This window comes from Euleptes europaea, chromosome 4, assembly GCF_029931775.1.
Source record: "Euleptes europaea isolate rEulEur1 chromosome 4, rEulEur1.hap1, whole genome shotgun sequence".
NCBI lineage: Eukaryota > Metazoa > Chordata > Lepidosauria > Squamata > Sphaerodactylidae > Euleptes > Euleptes europaea.
Window position 1 is genome coordinate 5,106,280 of NC_079315.1, and position 19,590 is coordinate 5,125,869.

Here is a 19,590-nt window from a genome sequence, read left to right on the forward strand (position 1 = left end):
TAATCTGGTGAACCTCCCCATGATTCAGCTGGGTGACCTTGGTCTACGGGAGCCTGCCTCTCTGCAGTACTGAGAGCCAGCGTGGTGTAGTGGTTAAGAGCGGTGGTTTGGAGCGGTGGACTCTGATTTGGAGAACCGGGTTCGATTCCCCACTCCTCCACATGAGCAGCGGAGGCTGATCTGGTGAACCAGATTGGTTTCCCCACTCCTCCACATGAAGCCAGCTGGGTGACCTTGGGCTAGTCACAGCTCTCTCAGAACTCTCAGCCGCTCCTGCCTCACAGGGTGTCTGTTGTGGGGAGAGGAAGGGAAGGCGATTGTAAGCAGGTTTGATTCTCCTTAAATGGTAGAAAAAATTGGAATATAAAAACAAACTCTTCTTTTTCTTGTTGTTAGGCCTTTGCCCCTTGGCTATTGGCACGGATGGTGGCGGCTCTGTGAGGATCCCGGCTTCTTTCTGTGGGATTGTGGGACTGAAAGGTAAGCTGTGCTTACTCGCCTGGGGATCCCGAGCATCCCTGGATTGGTGGGGGGGGGGAGGAGACTGCAGAGAAACGTCAGCCGCTGAGACACGGGAAGGGTTGGACCACTCGGTCTCCATCAGCAAGGCCTGGAATTCTTCCCAACCCTTCATGGCCTCGTCCCGAGTCTCCTCTCAGGCGACGGGACCTGGGGATGAGTTGAGCTGGCCTTTTCATTCTGGTCCCTGAATCTGAACCCGGGGCTCCCTCCTGTACTGTGCTTTTGGACCAAGGCTGCCTTTGCTAGGGTTGCCATCCTCCAGGTGGTGGCTGGAGATCTCCCACTATTACGGAGATCAGTTCCCCTGGAGAAAATGGCCGCTTTGGCAATTGGACTCTATGGCGTTGAAGGACCTCCCCTCTCTGAACCCCACCCTACTCAGGCTGCGCCCCCAAAATGTCCAGGTGTTTTCCAGCTCAGAGCTGGCAACCCTACTTGTATCTGACGAAGGGAGTTCTGAGATCTTGTTGGCCTCTACGGGGCTGCCCAGAATTGCTGGGGAAGAGCATGCAGGTGATACATAGCTAGGGTTGCCAACCTCCAGGTACTAGCTGGAGATCTCCCGCTATTACAACTGATCTCCAGGTGATAGAGATCAGTTCCCCTGGAGAGAAATGGCCGCTTTGGCCACTGGACTCTATGGCATTGAAGTCCCTCCCCTCTCCAAACCCTGCCCTCCTCAGGCTCCGCCCCCAAAACCTCCAGGTGTTTCTTCACCTAGAGCTGGCAACCCTAGCCTTTGCTGGGTACCTCAGGACTGAAGAGAGAAGTCTCGTGGCCTGTGTTGCTTCAACCTCTCCTCCTGTAGACCGTGGCCCTCAGCTCTTCCGGCACCCCATTTCAGGTCACGGCTGCTTCGTGCGTTCAACCACCCTGCTCTTTCTTACCCAAAGGTACATTTGGACGTATCAGCGGCCACGGCTGTCACCCACTCTCGTATTCCACCGTTGGTCTGGGTAAGGACGTCTCTTTGCAATGGTGATTGTATTCATCTGCAGGAAATGCGCCCTGTTTATGTGTCCTATGTATAGGGTTGCCAACCTCCAGGTACTGTGTATCAAAAAACAGTAGTAGGCTCTAAATACAAAATGACACTGTATTAATAGACACAAACAGTGACGGACAATATATACAAAAATAGTCAATGAAATTGACAAAAAAGTAGCAAGCAACAAGGTGTACCCAAAATAGTAAGCCAGAACTGTTGTGTATGTAAATAGTTAGGTGGGTAAGCAGGGGAAGACCTAGGAGCTTCAGTCCCAGGCGAAGGCTCCTAAACCCTGCTCGTGCTATTGGCCTAAGCCAGCGCACCCCTTTGGCCCTAAGCCCGGGGGTTGTTACCCCATCACGGATCGGGGGGGGGGGGGGAGTGGCCGCAAGCGGCCAGGGGGGAATATAAGCAGGGCCGTTTTACACAGTTCTCCGTTCTGTTCTGTACCACAATAAACGCGTTGTGTTGGAACTCCGTCTCGACCTCGTGTGTCCTCCCCACAAGAACAATACAAAGTGCATCAAACCTGCAAACTATGCTACACAGCAGGAAACAGGTTATGCGTGCTCAGCCAAGTTCCTTCAGAGTGGAAAATCTCACTCTAAAAGCCTATCAATACGGGATGACCTAGAGAGGTATGCAGCCCATTATGGGAGCAGCAGAAGGGATTTCAAAACGTATGAAATCGAGTGTGAAGGATTGCCTTTCCTTAAGGCTGAAGAAGCCACTTTTGAGTGGCGAAAGCACTATTTATCCGAAAAGGCGTTTCCAACGTTTTTTTGCCTGACGAACTGTACCAGGAAAAGCGTCCAGCCAAGCCGACACCCACGGCTTTTAGAGTGAGATTTTCCACTTGGAAGGAACTTGGTTGAGCACGCTTAACCTGTTTTCTGCTGTGTAAGCATAGTTTGCACATTTGATGCGCTTTGTATTGTTCTGGCTTACTATTTTGGGTACACCTTGTTGCTTGCTACTTTTTTGTCAGTTTCATTGACTGCTTTTGCATATATTGTCCGTCGCGGTTTGTGTCTATTAATACAGTGTCATTTTGTATTTAGAGCCTACTACTGTTTTTTGATACAGCTTAGCTTTACAGTTTTTAGTGAGTCTTTCTTACCTCAACCTCCAGGTCCTACCTGGAGATCTCCTGCTGTTACAACTGATCTCCAGCCGATAGAGATCAGTTCCCCTGGAGAAAACGGCCGCTTTGGCAATTGGTCTCTATGGCATTGAAGTCCCTCCCCTCCTCAAACCCTGCCCTCCTCAGGCTCCGCCCCAAAAACCTCCCGCCGGTGGCAGAGCGGGACCTGACAACCCTACCTATGTATGCATATAGAAGAAGAAGAGTTGGTTTTTATACCCTGCTTTTCTCTACCTTTAAGGAGTCTCAAAGCAGTTTACAATCTTCCTTCCCTTCCCCTCCCCACAACAGGCCCCTTGTGAGGTAGGTGGGGGTAGCAGGAAAGGGGTCAGCGGGCGCCATGGCGTCAACTGGCACCATGCCAGGGACTCTGGTTCTAGCCCAACCCTTTGCCTGTTCTGCTAGTTTTCTACTTTTGGGGAGCAGTCAAAGAGGTGCTTCTTTTCCCCCATCCCACACCTGCAGTGGTGGCAGTCTCCTCTGCCGCCTCATGAGAGCCAGCGTGGTGGTTAAGAGCGGTGGACTCTGATCTGGAGAACCGGGTTCGATTCCACACTCTTCCATGTGAGCGGCAGAGGCTAATCTGGTGAACTGGATTTGTTTCCCCACTCCTCCACACGAAGCCCGCTGGGTGACCTTGGGCTAGTCACACTCTCTCAGCCCCACCTACCTCACAGGATGTCTGTTGTGGGGCGGGGAAGGTGATTGTAAGCCGGTTTGAGGCTCCCTTAAGTGGTAGAGAGTCGGCATATAAGAACCAACTCTTCCTCTTCCTCCTCCTTATCTTTTTCCTCTTCCTAGAATAGAATCATAGAATTGGAAGGGACCACCAGAGCCATCTAGTCCAACCCCCTGCACAATGCAGGAAATTCTCAACTGCCTCCCCCACACACCCCAGTGACCCCTACTCCATGCCCAGAAGATGCCCAAGATGCCCTCCCTCTCATGAACTGCCTAAGGTAATAGAATCAGCATTGCTGACAGATGGCCACCTAGCCTCTGCTTAGAAACCTCCAGGGAAGGAGAGCTCACCACCTCCTGAGGAAGCCTGTTCCACTGAGGAACCGCTCTGTTAGAAAATTCTTCCTAATGTCTAGACGGAAACTCTTTTGATTTAATTTCAACCCGTTGGTTCTGGTCTGACCTTCTGGGGCAACAGAAAACAACTCGGCACCCTCCTCTATATGACAACCCTTTGAGTACTTGAAGATGGTTATCATATCCCCTCTCAGTCTTCTCCTTTTCAGGCTAAACATACCCAGCTCCTTCAGCCTTTCCTCATAGGACTTGGTCTCCTCTTCCTCCTCCTCCTTGTCTTCCTCCTCATCTTCCTCCTCCTCCCTGGATGTGCTCCCATAATCTGAGGGGCTCGAAACTGCAATGCGCTCATCCTCTGTGTTTTATCTTGGGCAGGCCCTCTCTGTGCGTCAGTGACGGATGCAGCGGTCGCGTATTCTGTCCTGGCTGGTCCCGATCCCCTGTACGCATACGGTGAGTCCTCCTGCCCTCTCCCAGTAATTTGCCTTTTGCTTTGTGAAACGGCTTGCCTGTTTAGATTTGTGTTGTTGTTTTTTAATTGCATGATATTGATAAAAACAAAATATGAGACAAATTCCAAAAAGAACTGATATTACTACAAAGGACGTCGGTCTCCTGCCAAGGTCTCCTTTTGAGATAACATAGTAAACATATAATAAAAAATAACTTATAATAAGAAACATATAATAAGAGATAACATAATAAACATATAATAAGAAATTGGTTCTTGTAGGTTATCCGGGCTGTGTAACCGTGGTCTTGGTATTTTCTTTCCTGACGTTTCGCCAGCAGCTGTGGCAGGCATCTTCAGATATATGACATAATAAAAAAGTTATCGTTACTTGGAGAAAGATAATAAATTCTATAGTAAGTGCAAGAATATGCGATATATGATAAGATAGGTAATTAAATGATAAAAATCGCCACACTACATATATTCGTCCCTGTACATAGATGGTTTCTCAGATAGTTTGAGTAAGCAATTATATTTCTACTGTGAGTCAGGTTCAAGATTCTGTTATTACTTTACAGTGATTCAACTCGAGTTAACTCCGTCTTATTTGAGATTACGAAACAGTAACACACAATAAGTATTATCAATAATTCATGACTTTCATATCAGAACATTATATTTCTCACTGTTCCCAATCCCCCCATGGCTCCTTTCAGTAGCAGTATAAGTAATAGGTTCTGCCAACTTGGAAGGCTTTAAGAGGGGAGTGGACATATTCATGGAGGAAAGGGGTATTCATGGCTATTAGTTAAAATGGATACTACTCATGCTGCATACCTATTCTCTGTAGTATCAGAGGAGCAGGCCCATTATATGAGGTGTTTTGGAACCCAGGCAGGATAAATGCTGCTGCAGTCGTCTTGTTTGTGGGCTTCCTGGAGGCATTTTGTTGGCCGCTGTGAGAACAGACTGCTGGACTGGATGGGCCTTGGTCAGATCCAGCAGGGCTTTTCTTATGTTCTAATGTAATACGCTTTCCATTTATCATAAAATTCATTTGCTTGGCCTTTTGTTCACATCGTTTTGTTCACATCGTTTTGTCAATTTAGCCATATTCTGCTAATTCACTCTTCCGGCCCTCTACATTTGGACACCCTTCTTCTTTTTTAAATTAAAACTAAAACATACAACAACAAAAACACGCAAACTACCCCACACAACAGTTCTACCTATCAATACAAGTCTTGGACAAGTTACTGTTTGCAAATAGCTGGAATGAATATAAACCTTCTAACCTAAACTAATATAAAACCATTAAATACTTACAAAGCGTAATAGTGATTAATTAACACCCTATAATCCTACTGTATACGTATATGTTTATATATATATATATTGATTTTACCTAGGAGATTACGCTTTCCTGCTTACTGATGTCAGAAATTTACTTATATAATATTTAGCTCACAGAATAATAAATAAAAGAAAGAGTAAAAGCAATGAAATACTTCCATATATCATAACCTTATTTCAGTTATCCCATTAGAATGTAATTGTTCTGTATAACACTAAACTGTCTTCAGTTGTTGCAAGAGAGAAATTGTTAATTGCAAGAGAGAAAAATGGTAACTTTCCACTTGACAGAATTACTTAGCAATATATTCATAATATAATTTCAATGTCTTTGTAAAGTCTTCTCTTAGAGTCGTTTGGACCCTGTTCTGACTTCCATTTTGTTGCCGGTGTTACTCTAGCTGCTGTTGCCATACATTTAAACAGTTCTTCCGAGGCGTTTGTAATACTTATTAGTATGATTCCCAGCAGCATATTCTTTGCTCAGTGTACCTGTTTAGATTTGTCTCTGTTTTTAAAATCTGTTTCAGGATTAGGCCAGCCCAAACCATCCCTCTCCGGCATCCTCCCCCCTGACCTAAAAGGCTTGAAATGTGGGATCGACTGGACTTTTTTTAAGGTGACAACCTGGCCCGCGCGATCTCAGTTGCAAATTTTGCCCAGTCCAGACTCCCCCCGCCATCCTGTCACGGTCTCTGACATAATTATGGTATTTTGTGTACATGTGCAGAATTAATTCCATGTAGAGCTTGAACACAACATACAAATTGAACCACAAAACTGCAGAGGTTTGTGTAGTGAAAAGCCTGTGTAATGAAAATGTCTTTAAAATAAGCTGACTGAATCCTTTCAGGAAATAACTATTTTACCCTGGTCTTATCCTAAAAGGGAAAATAACAGAGTTACCCTTTACCATCTACTAAGAAAGATGTATCTGGAATTTCCCTTCCTGACTCATCTGCCAGCTGTCAGCTGCTCCTATTTCAAGAGCAGAAAAATCCTGCTATCTTATAGCCTCATATCTCAAGAGCAGAAAAATCTTTACTTTTTGTAAATCTTGCTAAAATTATGTCAGAGACCGTGACAATCCTTCCTGATGGCGTGAGATGTGAGATGGTGGCAGGGGTCCCCGAACTTTTTGAGCCGGTGGGCGCCGTTGGGATTCTGTCGCACTGTGGCTGCCGCAAACTGGCTGCCGGGAGAGGCGGAGCCAGCTGCACAATGGCGGCCGCAGCCTACCTTCGCTCTGTCGGTCAGATTTATTAATACGGCAAAGCCATTAAATGCCTTCAGTTGCACAGTGAAGATTCTTATGCAGAGAGCCAGCGTGGTGTAGTGGTCAAGAGTGGCGGACTCTAAGCTGGAGAACTGGGTTTGATTCCCCAATCCTCCACATGAACGGCTGACCCTAAACTGGGGGACCGGGTTTGATTCCCCACTCCTCTACCTGAAGAAGAAGAGTCGGATTTTATTTGCCAATTTCCTCTACCTTTTTTTAAGGAGAATTAAACTGGCTTACAATCGCCTTCCCTTCCTCTCCCCATGACAGACACCTTGTGAGGTACTTGAGGCTGAGAGAGTTCTGAGAGAACTGTGACTAGCCAAAGGCCACCCAGCTGGCTTCATGAGGAGGGATGGGGAAAACCAACCCGGTTCACCAGATTAGAGTCCACCGCTCCTAACCACTACACCACACTGGCTCTCTTAGCAGCGGACTCTCATCTGGTGGACCAGGTTCGATTCCCCACTCCTCCACACGAAGCCAGCTGGGTGACCTTCGGCTAGTCACAGTTCTCTCAGAGCTCTCTCAGCCCCACCTACCTCACAGGGTGTCTGTTGTGGGGAGGGAAAGGGAAGGTGATTGTAAGCCGCTTTGCGACTCTTTAGAGAAAAGCAGGGTATAAAACCCGACTCTTCTGCTTCTTGTAAAATTCTGCACAACCCATCAAACCTCCAGTGGTCCATCAGAAGCCCTGCTGGGCAAAAACCCCACCTGGCCACACCCACTTTCTAAAATGACTTGGTGGGCACTGGGAAAGGTGTCGACCGGCTCCATGGCACCTGTGGGCACCACATTGGAAACCCCCGGTCTGTGGCCTCCTGCCTGTGTCCCAGGGCTGGGAGCGTGGTGAGGAGGCAGTGTGGCGACTACGTCCTCGTGTTTCTGGGAAAAGGAACCTCCAACTGGCTTTGTTTCTGCTTGCCAGCGTGGTGTAGTGGTTAAGAGCGGCAGACTCTGATATGGAGAGCTGGGTTTGATTCCCCACTCCTCCACACGAAGCCAGCTGGGTGACCTTGGGCTAGTAACAGCTCTTTCAGCCCCACCTCCCTCACAGGGTGTCTGTTGTGGGGAGGGGAAGGGAAGGGAAGCCGGTTTGATTCTTCCTTAAGTGGCAGAGAAAGTTGACATATAAAAAAACAACTCTTCTTCTTTTACCTGCTAGGCTTGTGATGCGGAGGTCCTGAGTGTCTGCCAGAAAGGTAAAGTCATTATAAACTAAACTCAAAATAAAGAGGTATTAAAAGAACCAGGTTTGATTCCCCACTCCTCCACATGAGCAGCGGACTCTAATCTGGTGAACTGGATTTGTTTCCCCACTCCAATACATGGGTGACCTTGGGCTAGTCACAGCTCTCTCAGCCCCACCTACCTCACAGGGTGTCTGTTGTGGGGAGGAGAAGGGAAGGTGATTGCAAGCCGGTTTGATTCTCCCTTAAGTGGTAGAGAAAGTCAGTATATAAAAACCAACTCCTCCTCCTCTCCTTCTCCTCCTTCTCCTCCAGCGGTGGACTTCCTGGTGAGCTCGGGGGCCTCGATGGTCGACGTGTCCCTGCCGGAGGTGGAGGAGATCCGAGTGGCACATGTCATCTGCATCCTGAGCGAGATGAGGGACTTCCTGCAGCCCGACTTCAACAACCACTACCGGCAAATGGTAAGTTGGAGACTGGGGAGGGGGGTGGAAGCTGGTTCTGTTGATGGTTTCCTGGGGTGCTCTGCAGCAACAGCACTGGCTAGCATATGCAGCTGGGAGTGTTGCTGCCACGGTCTCCAGGAGTGCCACCGCTGTGCCCCACCCACATGCCCTTCCTCTGGACATTTCGGAGCAGGAGAGCCAGCGTGGTGTAGTGGTTAAGGGCGGTGGTTTGGAGCGTTGGACTCTGATCTGGAGAACCGGGTTTGATCTCCCCACTCCTCCACATGAGCGGCGGAGGTGAAGCTGGTGAACTGGGTTTGTGTCCCCACTCCTCCACGTGAAGCCAGCTGGGTGTACTTGGGCTAGTCACAGCTATCTCAGCCCCACCTACCTTCTAGGGTGTCTGTTGTGGGGAGGGCAAGGGAAGGCGATTGTAAGCCGGTTTGATTCTCCCTTAAGTGGTAGAGAAAATGGGGGTATAAAAACCAACTACTACTCCTCCTCCTCCCCTCAGAGGAGGTGGATGGGGGTGTCTGTGTCAGTCATCCCCACCAGAAATCCTGGGCCCTGGCAGCCGCCCCCCCTCAGGGTATGCTGACACCAGCCCTGGAACAGACTCGGGATCTCGGGAGGGATTCCAGCTTGGGAACAGGGGTGTTGCAGAGAGGTTCTGCTCCATGGTTCCTGGTCTCTGGGTGTGGAAGATCTGGCTTCAGCACGGCATCTCTTGGTGCATAATCTGCAGGCCTAGCGGGACAGCTTGGGGGTGGTCTTGTTTGCCTAGTTGAAACACTGTATATTCCCCCCCCCCCCACACTCCTGGAGTTCACACACCTTTTGTCTTTTTCAGAATCTGGAGACTCGCTTGAATCTTGCACTTGCGTCTCAGTTCACAGCTCTGGATTATATTAAGGTGAAAAACAGGTTGCTGGGAGGCGGGGAGAAGAGAAGAGCCCTTGCAGGTGGAAGGTGGGGAAAGGAAAGATGGTCCCAGCTTGGTGGAAGGGGACAGTAGTCTTGAAGCTGCCCCGGACAGCTTGGCATGCTGCTCATCACAGCTTGCGAGGAGCCGCTGCGGTTTAGGCAACTGAGTGGACCGTCCCAGCACACAACGCAGAGTTAAATTGTGGAACTCCCTGCCCCAGGATGTGGGGATGGCTGCCAACTTGGAAGAGGGGAGTGGACATGTTCATGGAGGAGAGGGCTATCCATTGCTACTAGTCAAAATGAATACTAGTCATGATGCACACCTATTCTCTCCAGGATCAGAGTAGCATACCTATTATATTAGGTGCTGTGGAACACAAGTAGGACAATGCTGCCACAGTCATCTTGCTTGTGGGCTTCCTAGAGGCCCCTGGTTGGCCCCTGTGTGAACAGACTGCTCTACTTGATGGGCCTTGGTCTGATCCAGCAGGGCCTTTCTTACATTCTTACGTGGGCTTTTCGGCATTTTCATTTTCCTCGCTTGTAAGTTCCTGTTTCTTCAGGGGTTTTCCCTGTTCTGCACATGTTCTGCTCCCTCTAGTGGTCGATTCGATATCACACAGGTTTATGTCCGGAATGAAAACCTACAGTTTAAATCTGCAGGGAGATGCGCCGGACATAAACCTGTGTGATATCAACTCGGCCACTAGAGGGAGCAAAACACATGCGGAACTGAACCCCCCCCCCAAAAAAGGAACAGCAACTTACAAGTGAGGAAAATGATAATGCGGCAAAGCCCTGTGCCTCTGAATGATGCCACTAAGAGTGCATTTTGAGACGATCCATTTGGAGATGATCACGGTCCCAAAGGAAAGCATCTGTTTGTGTATCTCGTGGGTAACCTTTTAGGCCCAAGTGTTGAAAAACCAATAGGCCATTTATGCTTGATAATTAGCAGCGCGTTCCAGGCTGAATTGCCTCGCGTATTTTTTTTAATTTTTCACGCTGAACCGTCATTCCGGAAGTGACTGCGAAGCTGGCGCATACCTGCTTCGCATTAGTAAAGAGCCCCTTTAACGCGACCTTTGGTGTTTGCTCCGCCCCCGCCGCGAAGAATCCCCCGAAGGAACCATGCAAAACAACAGCGGCGCGTTAGCTGTGCACATGCTAATGGCTATGCAAACAGGAACGAAGGAGCAGGCGAGTGGGGTGTGTGTGTGGAATTTTTCCTTTTGCGCCGGGACTGAATAGGCATTTTAAAAGTCACATTTAAAAAAAGAGCTTTGAGTGAGCATCAGAACTGACCATGCATAAATGGCCGTAGTGTCTACCTGTGAAGATAGTTTCAGGGGGTCAGTGTGTCGGTCTGCAGTAGAACAGCGAGAATCGAGCCCAGGAAACACCCTAGAGACCGAGAAGATGTGACCAAGGGAACGGTAATTTGGGTGTGTGTGCGTTGTATTTTTTTAAAAAATTTTTTGCTGTTGGGCTTGACTAGGATATGTGTGTGTGAAGTGCCGTCAAGTCGTGTCCGACGCATGGCAACCCTATGAATCAATGTCCTCCAAAATGTCCTATCTTTGACAGCCTTGCTCAGGTCTTGCAAATTGAGGGCTGTGGCTTCCTTTATTGAGTCCATCCATCTCTTGTTGGGGCTTCCTCTTTTCCTGCTGCCCTCAACTTTTCCTAGCATGAGGGTCTTTTCCAGTGACTCTTGTCGTCTCATGATGTGACCAAAATACTATAGCCTCAGTTTAGTCATTTTTGCTTCTAGGGTCAATTCAGGCTAGGATGCATTCTGATAAACCATCTGAACGCCACCACAACGAGGCACACACAGAGAGCTTCCTTGTCCCCATTAGCTAAGTCTTCTTGCCCTAGTCAAGGGATTAACTTTCCCTTCTTGCTGCAAGTATCATCAGTGTGTGCTTTAGGTTTGGCACTCAGTCGGAAGGCTGCTTCCATTGGCCTTTGCTCACACATAGAATCATAGAGTTGGAAGGGAGAACCAGGGTCATCTAGTCCAACCCCCTGCACAAGGCAGGAAATTCACAACTACCTCCCCTGCCCCCACCCCCAGTGACCCCTACTCCATGCCCAGAAGATGGGGGGAAACTCCTCCATGATCCCTGGCCAATCTGGCCTGGAGGAAAATTGCTTCCTGACCACAAAGTGGCTTTTATTTCAGCAATATAACAGAATGAAGAGTTGGAAGGGACCTCCAGGGGTCATTTAGTCCAACCCCCTGCACAATGCAGGAAATTCACAACTGCCTCCACCTCCCACACCCACAGTGACCCCCACTCCATGCCCAGAAGATGGCCAAGGTGCCCTCCCTCTCATGAACTGCCTAAGGTCATAGAATCAGCCTTGCTGACAGATGGCCATCTAGCCTCTGCTTTAAAATCTCCAGGGAAGGAGCGCTCACCACCTCCCGAGGAAGCCTGTTCCATTGAGGAACCGGTCTGACTGTTAGAAAATTCTTCCTAACGTCTAGATGGAAACTCTTTTGATTTCATTTCAACCCGTTGGTTCTGGTCTGACCTTCTGGGGCAACAGAAAACACGTTGGCACTCTCCTCTATATGATATCCCTTCAAGTTCATCTTGGACTGAGACGATGCCCCGCTCTTTACGGGATAGCACCCTTTGACAGACTCGAATTTCTCCTTCTCTTTTGCAGGCCAATCGGCAGCGAAGTCGCACCATGGCCTTCTTGCGAGAAACCTTTGCGGACGTCAATTGTCTCCTTACCCCAGGTATCTCCTGTAGTCCGTAGCGGTTTTTAGTAGGCTCGTGGAGGCGGGGGGGGGGGGCTGTGTTGATGTCCAAGGGTTGGTTCCCTCCTGACTGAACATGAGAAAGGCCGTGCTGGATCAGACCAAGGCCCTTCAAGACCAGCAGTCTGTTCACCCAGTGGCCAGCCAGGGGCCTCCAGGAAGCCCACAAGCAAAACGGCTGCAGCAGCACCATCCTGCCTGTGTTCTGCCTTGATCTGATTCAGCATGACTTTTCTTATGTTCTTATGGTCTAGATACATTTTTGGAATGAATTTGCCTGGTTGGCTTTTTAGTAGATTAGTTGGAAATGGTGGCTAATCCTTGAGTAGGTGGGTGGGTAATGGCTTGTGGGGAATAGGCAGTCTGGGGACAGTATGTCAGGTTTGACTGGGAAGTTCAGCGTTTGCCGAGGGATGGGGCCATGTCTTCCTCAAGAGGAGAGCCAGGAACATCTTCTCACTGCTTGTTTGGGTCTTGCTCCAGGTACGGCATGTCCGGCCCCCAAAATTCAGGCCTCCGATCTCCTGACTGGGTGTAGCGATGCCCGGACCACCCTACGCACCATGAGGTGAGACCAAGATCTGTGGGCACAAGGCAAAATGCCCTTTGTGGGAGGCTGAGGAGGGAGGGGGCAGATCAAACCAAGCTTCTGAAGACACCACCCCCAACCAGCTGTGCTGAATCACCTAAGAAGAAGAAGAGTTGGTTTTTACATGCCGACTTTCCCTACCACTTAAGGGAGACTCAAACCAGCTTCAATCACCTTCTCCTCCCCACAACAGATACCCTGTGAGGTAGGGGGGGGGGCTGAGAGAGCTCTAAGAGAGCTGTGACTAGCCCCAGGTCACCCAGCTGGCTTTGTGTGTAGGACTGGGGAAACAAATCCAGTTCACCAGATTAGCCTCTGCCGCTCATGTGGAGGGGTGGGGAAATCGAACCCGGTTCTCCAGATCAGAGTCCACCACTCTTAACCACCACACCACTGATTTGAGCCTGCAGGCACCAATTGCAATTCTAATCAAGAAAAACAGTAGCTACGCCACACCAACCCTGTAATTAAACCTCAAAATATATAAGTAAGTGGCTGAGGGTCATGTACTCATAGATTTAATTTATCACGTACACAACGTTTTGACTACCTGTATATACTGACTAAAATGCCAGTAGATCAGTTTATTAACCTAAATCAAACTATTTATAGCGGTTTTTCTACTGATACGGAAGAGGTGATTTACAGCTTTATTTATTAACTGATCTACTGGTGTTGCATTGTTGAAGAGATATCCACCACACATGGAAGAAGAAGCTCAAGAACTTCATAAGGACTCTTGATTCTATGCCGGTAGAATTATTGATTGTAACCTTGGATGTATTTTAGTCAGTACATTTAGGTAGTCCTAAAGTTTTGTACATGATCAATCTATGAGGTTATGTCGCTCAGCCACATACTTTTGTGTTTTGAGGTTTAAATGCCATTGGAATTCTGACCCAACAGGGTGGGAGCCGCCACAAAAGGGCTTCTGCAGGAAGAATCCTTGTGTTGTGATTGCAGCGGATGCCAAAGCAGCAGCTTTAAAAATCTGCAAAGCCAATCCAAACTCCAGTGGACAACAGGAAGACTTGCTGGGCAAAAGCCCCCCCTCCCCCCCGCCCTCCTTTTCTAATAGCACTGGGCAGGTACCCTGGCACAAATGGGCACTGCTTTGGGGACCCCCAACCTAAAGGATAAGTTAGATACCTAAAATTTCTGATTGGATACCGTTACCTATTGAAGGTGGAAAGACCTCCTTCGCAGCAACAATTTCTTTGGTATCTGCTCCACTCGTGGTTTGTTAAAAACCCGGTTCCAAACAAAGATCTGTTGATCGGCTAAAAGGAAAAACGGTCCTAGATCCCAGCCTGCACAGAGGGCTAGTAGAAGTGACTCTTCCTTCCCTTTTGATCTCTGCAGATTCATGCAGCTGGCCAACCTGACGGGCATTCCAGCGCTGGTGGTACCTGTTGGATACACGACTTCAGGGCTTCCCATCAGCCTTCAGGTAAACCAGACCTTTTCCTGGTTGGCACTGGCCAGATGGGGCGTTCTGTCGTTCTTTCTCATGGGTTTGCCTCATCCAGTGAAGGGGGGGTACTTTCGTTTACACCCTTGCTTGCCAGATCAGGTAGTAATAGACGCGTCCATTCTCTTCCGTATTTGTTCATCATGGCCTCCTGTCGTCTTCCCTGGAGGTTTTTAAGCAGAGGCTAGATGGCCGTCTGTCAGCAATGCTGATTCTGTGAGCTTAGGTAAGATCATGAGAGGGAGGGCAGAAAGGGTTGCGTCAGTGTTTGGCTTTCATGGCCCTTTCTTACATGCCCATGCCAATCGCCACTTTGGGGTCAGGAAGGAATTTTCCTCCAAGCCAAATTGGCCAGGGATCGTGGAGGGTTGTGTGTTTTTTTGCCATCTTCTGGGTGTGCATGTGGGTAGGTAGTTGTGAATTTCCTGCATTGTGCAGGGGGTTGGGCTAGATGACCCTGGTGGTCCCATCCAACTCTATGATTCTATAATTTTGGTGTAGTGGACACACACACCAGTGGGGATTGGGAACAATTTAGTTACCCTTAAAAAAAGAACTGTAGATTACAACTACATGCTTCCTTCTTATCAGATTACCATAAATCAGGGAGATCCCCCAAGAGGCGTGAGAATTTCTAAGCCTCCAGCTACGTTTCAGAATAATGAGGACTTTAAGAATAAGCGGGCTTCTATTTTGAACAAATGTTTTATGGACTTAATTTTGCTTATTGTTGAACAGTCATTACAAGAAATTGAGATAACTGATAAGGAAATATTGTCGAAGGCTTTCACAGTCAGAGTTCATTGGTTCTTGTAGGTTATCCGGGCTGTGTAACCGTGGTCTTGGTATTTTCCAAGACCACGGTTGCACAGCCCGGATAACCTACAAGAACCAATGATAAGGAAATGTCTAAGATTTTACCATCTTTATCTCAAGATATGGCGAAGGAGACATATGACCTTAAAATGAAAGAACTAGATAGCACCCTTAACAATTTTGCCAAAGAATTTAAGGATTTTAAAATCAAGAAACGGCAGTGTGATACACAAGATTGTTTACTGCCATCTTATTTATAATTGGAGTTTAGAACATTCAAGACAAAATAAGAAGGTCGTTTGGTCCAACTCATCTAGAGACTCCCATGTTGTCTTCTCCTGCCTGATGCCCCCCCCAACCGAGTCAATTTGGGGGGGTGGGACAAAATAAATCTCCAGCGATCACGCGTGGTACTCCAGGGATTGTGGGAGAGGGGCCTTGGGGAAGAGCCCCCCTTCTCTGGTTGCCTTCATTATTACAACAAGGACTTCTAGCAAATGGCATCTTGCTTCTTCGCCAAGAGACCTTTTGCCGATTGTATGTCGAGGGAGGGAGCGACATTTGAGACACGTTGATAAGCCGGACGTCACGTGCTGCTGTTGACACAGAAAATAGTGCTGTTGGCTTCTGGCCCATGGTTATGCCTGGCCGAGCACATGATATGTCAACTAATGCATGAAGGTACCTTGCGGGAGGGGTCGTGGCTCAGTGGTGAAGCATCTGCTTGGCATGCAGATGGTCCCAGGTTTAATCCCCAGCATCTCCAGTGAAAAGGACCAGGCAGTAAGTGATAGGTGATGTGAAAGACCCCTTTGGGAGGGGTCCTTCTACAGTTCTCCCGATGGGGTTTCCAGCTTGAAAGCGGCTTTCTTTCCAGGAGCTTCTGGGACAATCTCCAGCCTCAGCTTCTCTCTCACTCTGTCCTACGGTGTTTCTTTGTTGACAGATCATGGCCAAGTGGTGGGACGAAGCCCTGCTGTTGCGGGTCGGCCTCAAGCTGGAGCGATTTCGCGGCGAGACAGCAAAACCAGCCATTTATTATGACATTCTCGGGTGACGGGACCGGCTGCGGGGTTTCAAGAGGGTTGGTGTTTTATATTGGGGGGCGGGTACCTGGGTCGTTTCAGACACTGAACCGGGATGTTTTCCCCCCCCATCCTCTTTCCACAAAAACGTGTTTATTGGTTTCATTGTATTGGGAGCAAGGATTTATTTATGGTTTATACGGTTTCACTCTCTTTTCTCTGATCGGACGAGTCGGCGCTCACAAAAAATGTTGCTTGCTCCGGAGAAAACGGGACGTTTTCGCTTCGTTGTCGGGTTTGGAAAGGCTGAGGAAGAATCGCAAGAAGTGGCCTGCATACTTTGCTGGGGATCTCAAAAGAGGGGAGGGAGAGGCATCAACAGAGGCAAAAAATCCAGATCTCAAGATGTCATAGTTTTGCCGTACGCTGCATTGTTCAGGCCGCACCTGGAGTATTGTGTGCAGTTCTGGAGGCCTCACTTTAAAAAAGATGTGGACAGAATGGAGCGGGTGCAGTGGAGAGTGACGAGGATGATGGGGGGCCTGGAGACCAAGCCCTGCAAGGAAAGGCAGAGGGAGTTGGGAATGTTTAGCCTGGAGAAAAGATTGGAGGGCTGTCACTTAGAGGAGGGCAGGTAGCTGTTCCTGATGGCAGCAGAGGAGAGGACTCCCAATATTGGCTTTAAATTGCGGGCGGGAAGGTACCAGCTGGATATTAGAACAATAAGAAGAATTGGGTTTTATATGCCAACTTTCTCTACCGCTTGAGACTCAAACCGGCTTACAATCACCTTCCCTTCCCCTCCCCGCAACAGACACCCTAGGAGGTAAGTGGGGCTGAGAGAGCTGTGACTAGCCCAAGGTCACCCAGCTGGCTTCGTGTGTGGGAGTGGGGGAAACAAATCCAGTTCACCAGCTTAGCCTCCGCAGCTCATGTGGAGGAGTGGGGAATCAAACCTGGTTCTCCAGATCAGAGTCCGCCACTCCAATTAAATTTGTTTTTTTTAAAAAAGAGTTGTTCGACGGTGGAATCAGCTACCTAGGGAGGTGGTGAGCTCCCCCCTCATTGGTAGTCTTTACACAGAGGCTGGACAAACTAGTCAGGAATGCTCTAGGCTGATCCTGCATTGAGCAGGGGGGTTGGACTAGATGGCCTCTATGGCCCCTTCCAACTCTGATTCATGGGGAAGTGAATAGGAACAGCGGAAGAGGGGGCTCTCCTAAGAACGGTCTTCACCTTTTATATTTAATTTAGGTGACGCTAACAGAGGTCTCCGGTCTGGCAGTTCAGGAAGCTGGCCTTCCCTTGAGAATTGCTGGCATAATTATTATGGAAGGAAATACTGGTTTCTGGTAAGGGAGGGAGTTGTCTGTTGTTCTATTACAAATTTCCTCAGCAGAATTTAAGTTTGGGTGTGCCGCCAGCCGCTTGTGACACAAATGCTACAGCTCAGGTGGTTTGCAAAGGCAACGGCTGTGCAAACAAGACCTATCTCAAGGTGGGAACAAGGAGGAATATGTGGTTAGCTGCATGTCAGCATGATAGCCAAGCTATAGTATAACCTCTGCAAACTGAACGTTCTCCTGAACTCCAGGATGCCCAAATGGAAGAAAAGAGGACCAAAGCCAAAAGTAGCTTATCAGGCACTCGATAAACCAGTGACTTACTGCTACCTCTCCTGCAACTGTAGAATCGCATTGTGCAAAGCCTAATAGAGGAATTTCTATCCTAGTGGGCATCTCTCAGTGGGATGTCTAGCAGTAAAGCGGGCCTCTGGTTTGGTTGTTGGACTTCCAGGGCATCTAAGAACAAAACGCCTCCCCAACGCAGTGTCTTCAGTTGTGATTCACCTGCTCTGTCGCTTCTAGCGAGAACAGCCATGAGTCTGTGACCCCCCACATGCGACTTTTTAGGAGAGGCCTGAAAAACCCCTCTCTCTAGCTTCCACCGAACCCTTGAAGCGCTGAGTCTCCAGACAGCTTTCCCCCCAAAAGGAAGGGCAAGCAAGTCAGGCTTACAGCCTGACTCACAATCCCAGGTTTAGGCCAAAGATTTGGGGAGGGGCCATGGCTCAGCGGTAGAGCATCTGCTCGGCATGCAGAAGGTCCCAAGTTCAATCCCTGGCATCTCCAGTTAAAGGGACTAGGCGAGCAGATGATGTGAAAGACCCCTACCTGAGACCCTGGAGAGTCACTGCTGGTCTGAGTAGACAATACTGACTTTGATGGACCAAGGGTCTGATTCAGTATGAGGCAGCTTTATGTGTTCATGTTAGGGTTGCCAGGTCCCTCTTCGCCACCAGCGGGAGGTTTTTGGGGTGGAGCCTGAGGAGGGTGGGGCTTGGGGAGGGACGTCGATGCCGTAGAGTCCAATGGCTGAAGCTGCCATTTTCTCCAGGTGAACTGAACGCTATTGGCTGGAGAGCCATTGTAATAGCAGAACTCCAGCCGCCACCTGGCGTTGGCAACCCTAGTTCATGAGTTACAATGGACTACGTGGAAGCTGTGTTCCTTGGGACAAGTGCTATTCATGCCCACCCATGCTTGAGTCTGCCATAAAAGCCGCAGCTTTGGCGATATTTAAAAGGGAGTGTATTACCTTCTGACAGTTTAATTGCTCTGGAAGCATTCCCTGACCTACCTTAGACAAACAGTAAAGATAGGATTTGTCGCCACGGTTCTCATGAGCTGTCCAAAACGAGTTTCCCCCCTCCCCGGTCTGATCCTTTTAAGGATGGAGCTAGCTCCTTCGGCACAACTCTTGCGATAGAAGAGTTGGTTTTTATATGCCCACTTTCTCTACCACTTAAGGGAGAATGAAACCCTTTTACAATCGCCTCTCCTCCCCACAGCAGACACCTTGCGAGGTAGGTGGAGCCGAGAGAGCTGCGTCTAGCCTAAGGTGACCCAGTTGGCTTCATATGGAGGAGTGGGAAAACAACCAAGTTCACCAGATTAGCCTCCGCCGCTCACGTGGAGGAGCAGGGAATCAAACCCGGTTCTCCAGATCAGAGTCCACCGCTCTTAACCACTACGCCACGCTAGCTCTCTCAGAGCAACTTACCGGTGCATGACCAGAAGAATTTTTAAGAACGCTGTTACGGGAGAGGAGAGGAAGCAGAGGTATTTGGCTACCCCCTGCCTGCGCTGCGGTCGATTCATCTTAAATCGAAATAAATAATCCTGGACACACCTTTTTAGTTTTCGTACCGTTCCTGCGAGGAAAAGGCAGAGCCTTTGGAGCGACAGCAGAACCAGCCCTTGTCTCTCGACCCCAATTGAGACTGTGCCGCCCTGCCAGCTGGCTGCGAGCAGAGGCACTTTGTATGTAGCCTTCTCCTGCCACGGGCGAGGCATCGCTAGGTCAGGAGAAAGCGGACGCTCGCGCCATCTTGGTGGCACGTGGTCGTGTGCAGAAACGAGATCGGCCCCATATGCTTGAAAACAATCCCGCCTTGCATCTAGTACTGTCTTTAATGGAAATCGATCTATGAACCCATAACAGTGTGAATGGGGGGGGGGCATGTTGCTTAACTACCCTTCCTGCTGCTTATAGCTCAGAATCGCCAC

The 19,590-nt window shown here is 48.9% G+C and overlaps 1 protein-coding gene across 1 annotated transcript in view; it reads left to right on the forward strand.

Annotated features, from left to right (window-relative positions):
* The window catches only part of LOC130476399 (uncharacterized), a 33,006-nt gene extending 16,931 nt beyond the window's left edge, over nucleotides 1-16,075 (forward strand). Inside the window, exons 11-21 of the mRNA XM_056848335.1 lie at nucleotides 397-480; nucleotides 1,416-1,478; nucleotides 4,068-4,145; nucleotides 6,030-6,118; nucleotides 7,944-7,980; nucleotides 8,284-8,432; nucleotides 9,265-9,327; nucleotides 12,024-12,099; nucleotides 12,604-12,688; nucleotides 14,072-14,159; nucleotides 15,943-16,075. Coding sequence (XP_056704313.1) covers nucleotides 397-480; nucleotides 1,416-1,478; nucleotides 4,068-4,145; nucleotides 6,030-6,118; nucleotides 7,944-7,980; nucleotides 8,284-8,432; nucleotides 9,265-9,327; nucleotides 12,024-12,099; nucleotides 12,604-12,688; nucleotides 14,072-14,159; nucleotides 15,943-16,053 — 923 coding nt within the window. The 3' untranslated portion in view covers nucleotides 16,054-16,075. The remainder of the gene's footprint in view (nucleotides 1-396; nucleotides 481-1,415; nucleotides 1,479-4,067; nucleotides 4,146-6,029; nucleotides 6,119-7,943; nucleotides 7,981-8,283; nucleotides 8,433-9,264; nucleotides 9,328-12,023; nucleotides 12,100-12,603; nucleotides 12,689-14,071; nucleotides 14,160-15,942) is intronic.
* Nucleotides 16,076-19,590: the final 3,515 nt, after the last annotated feature.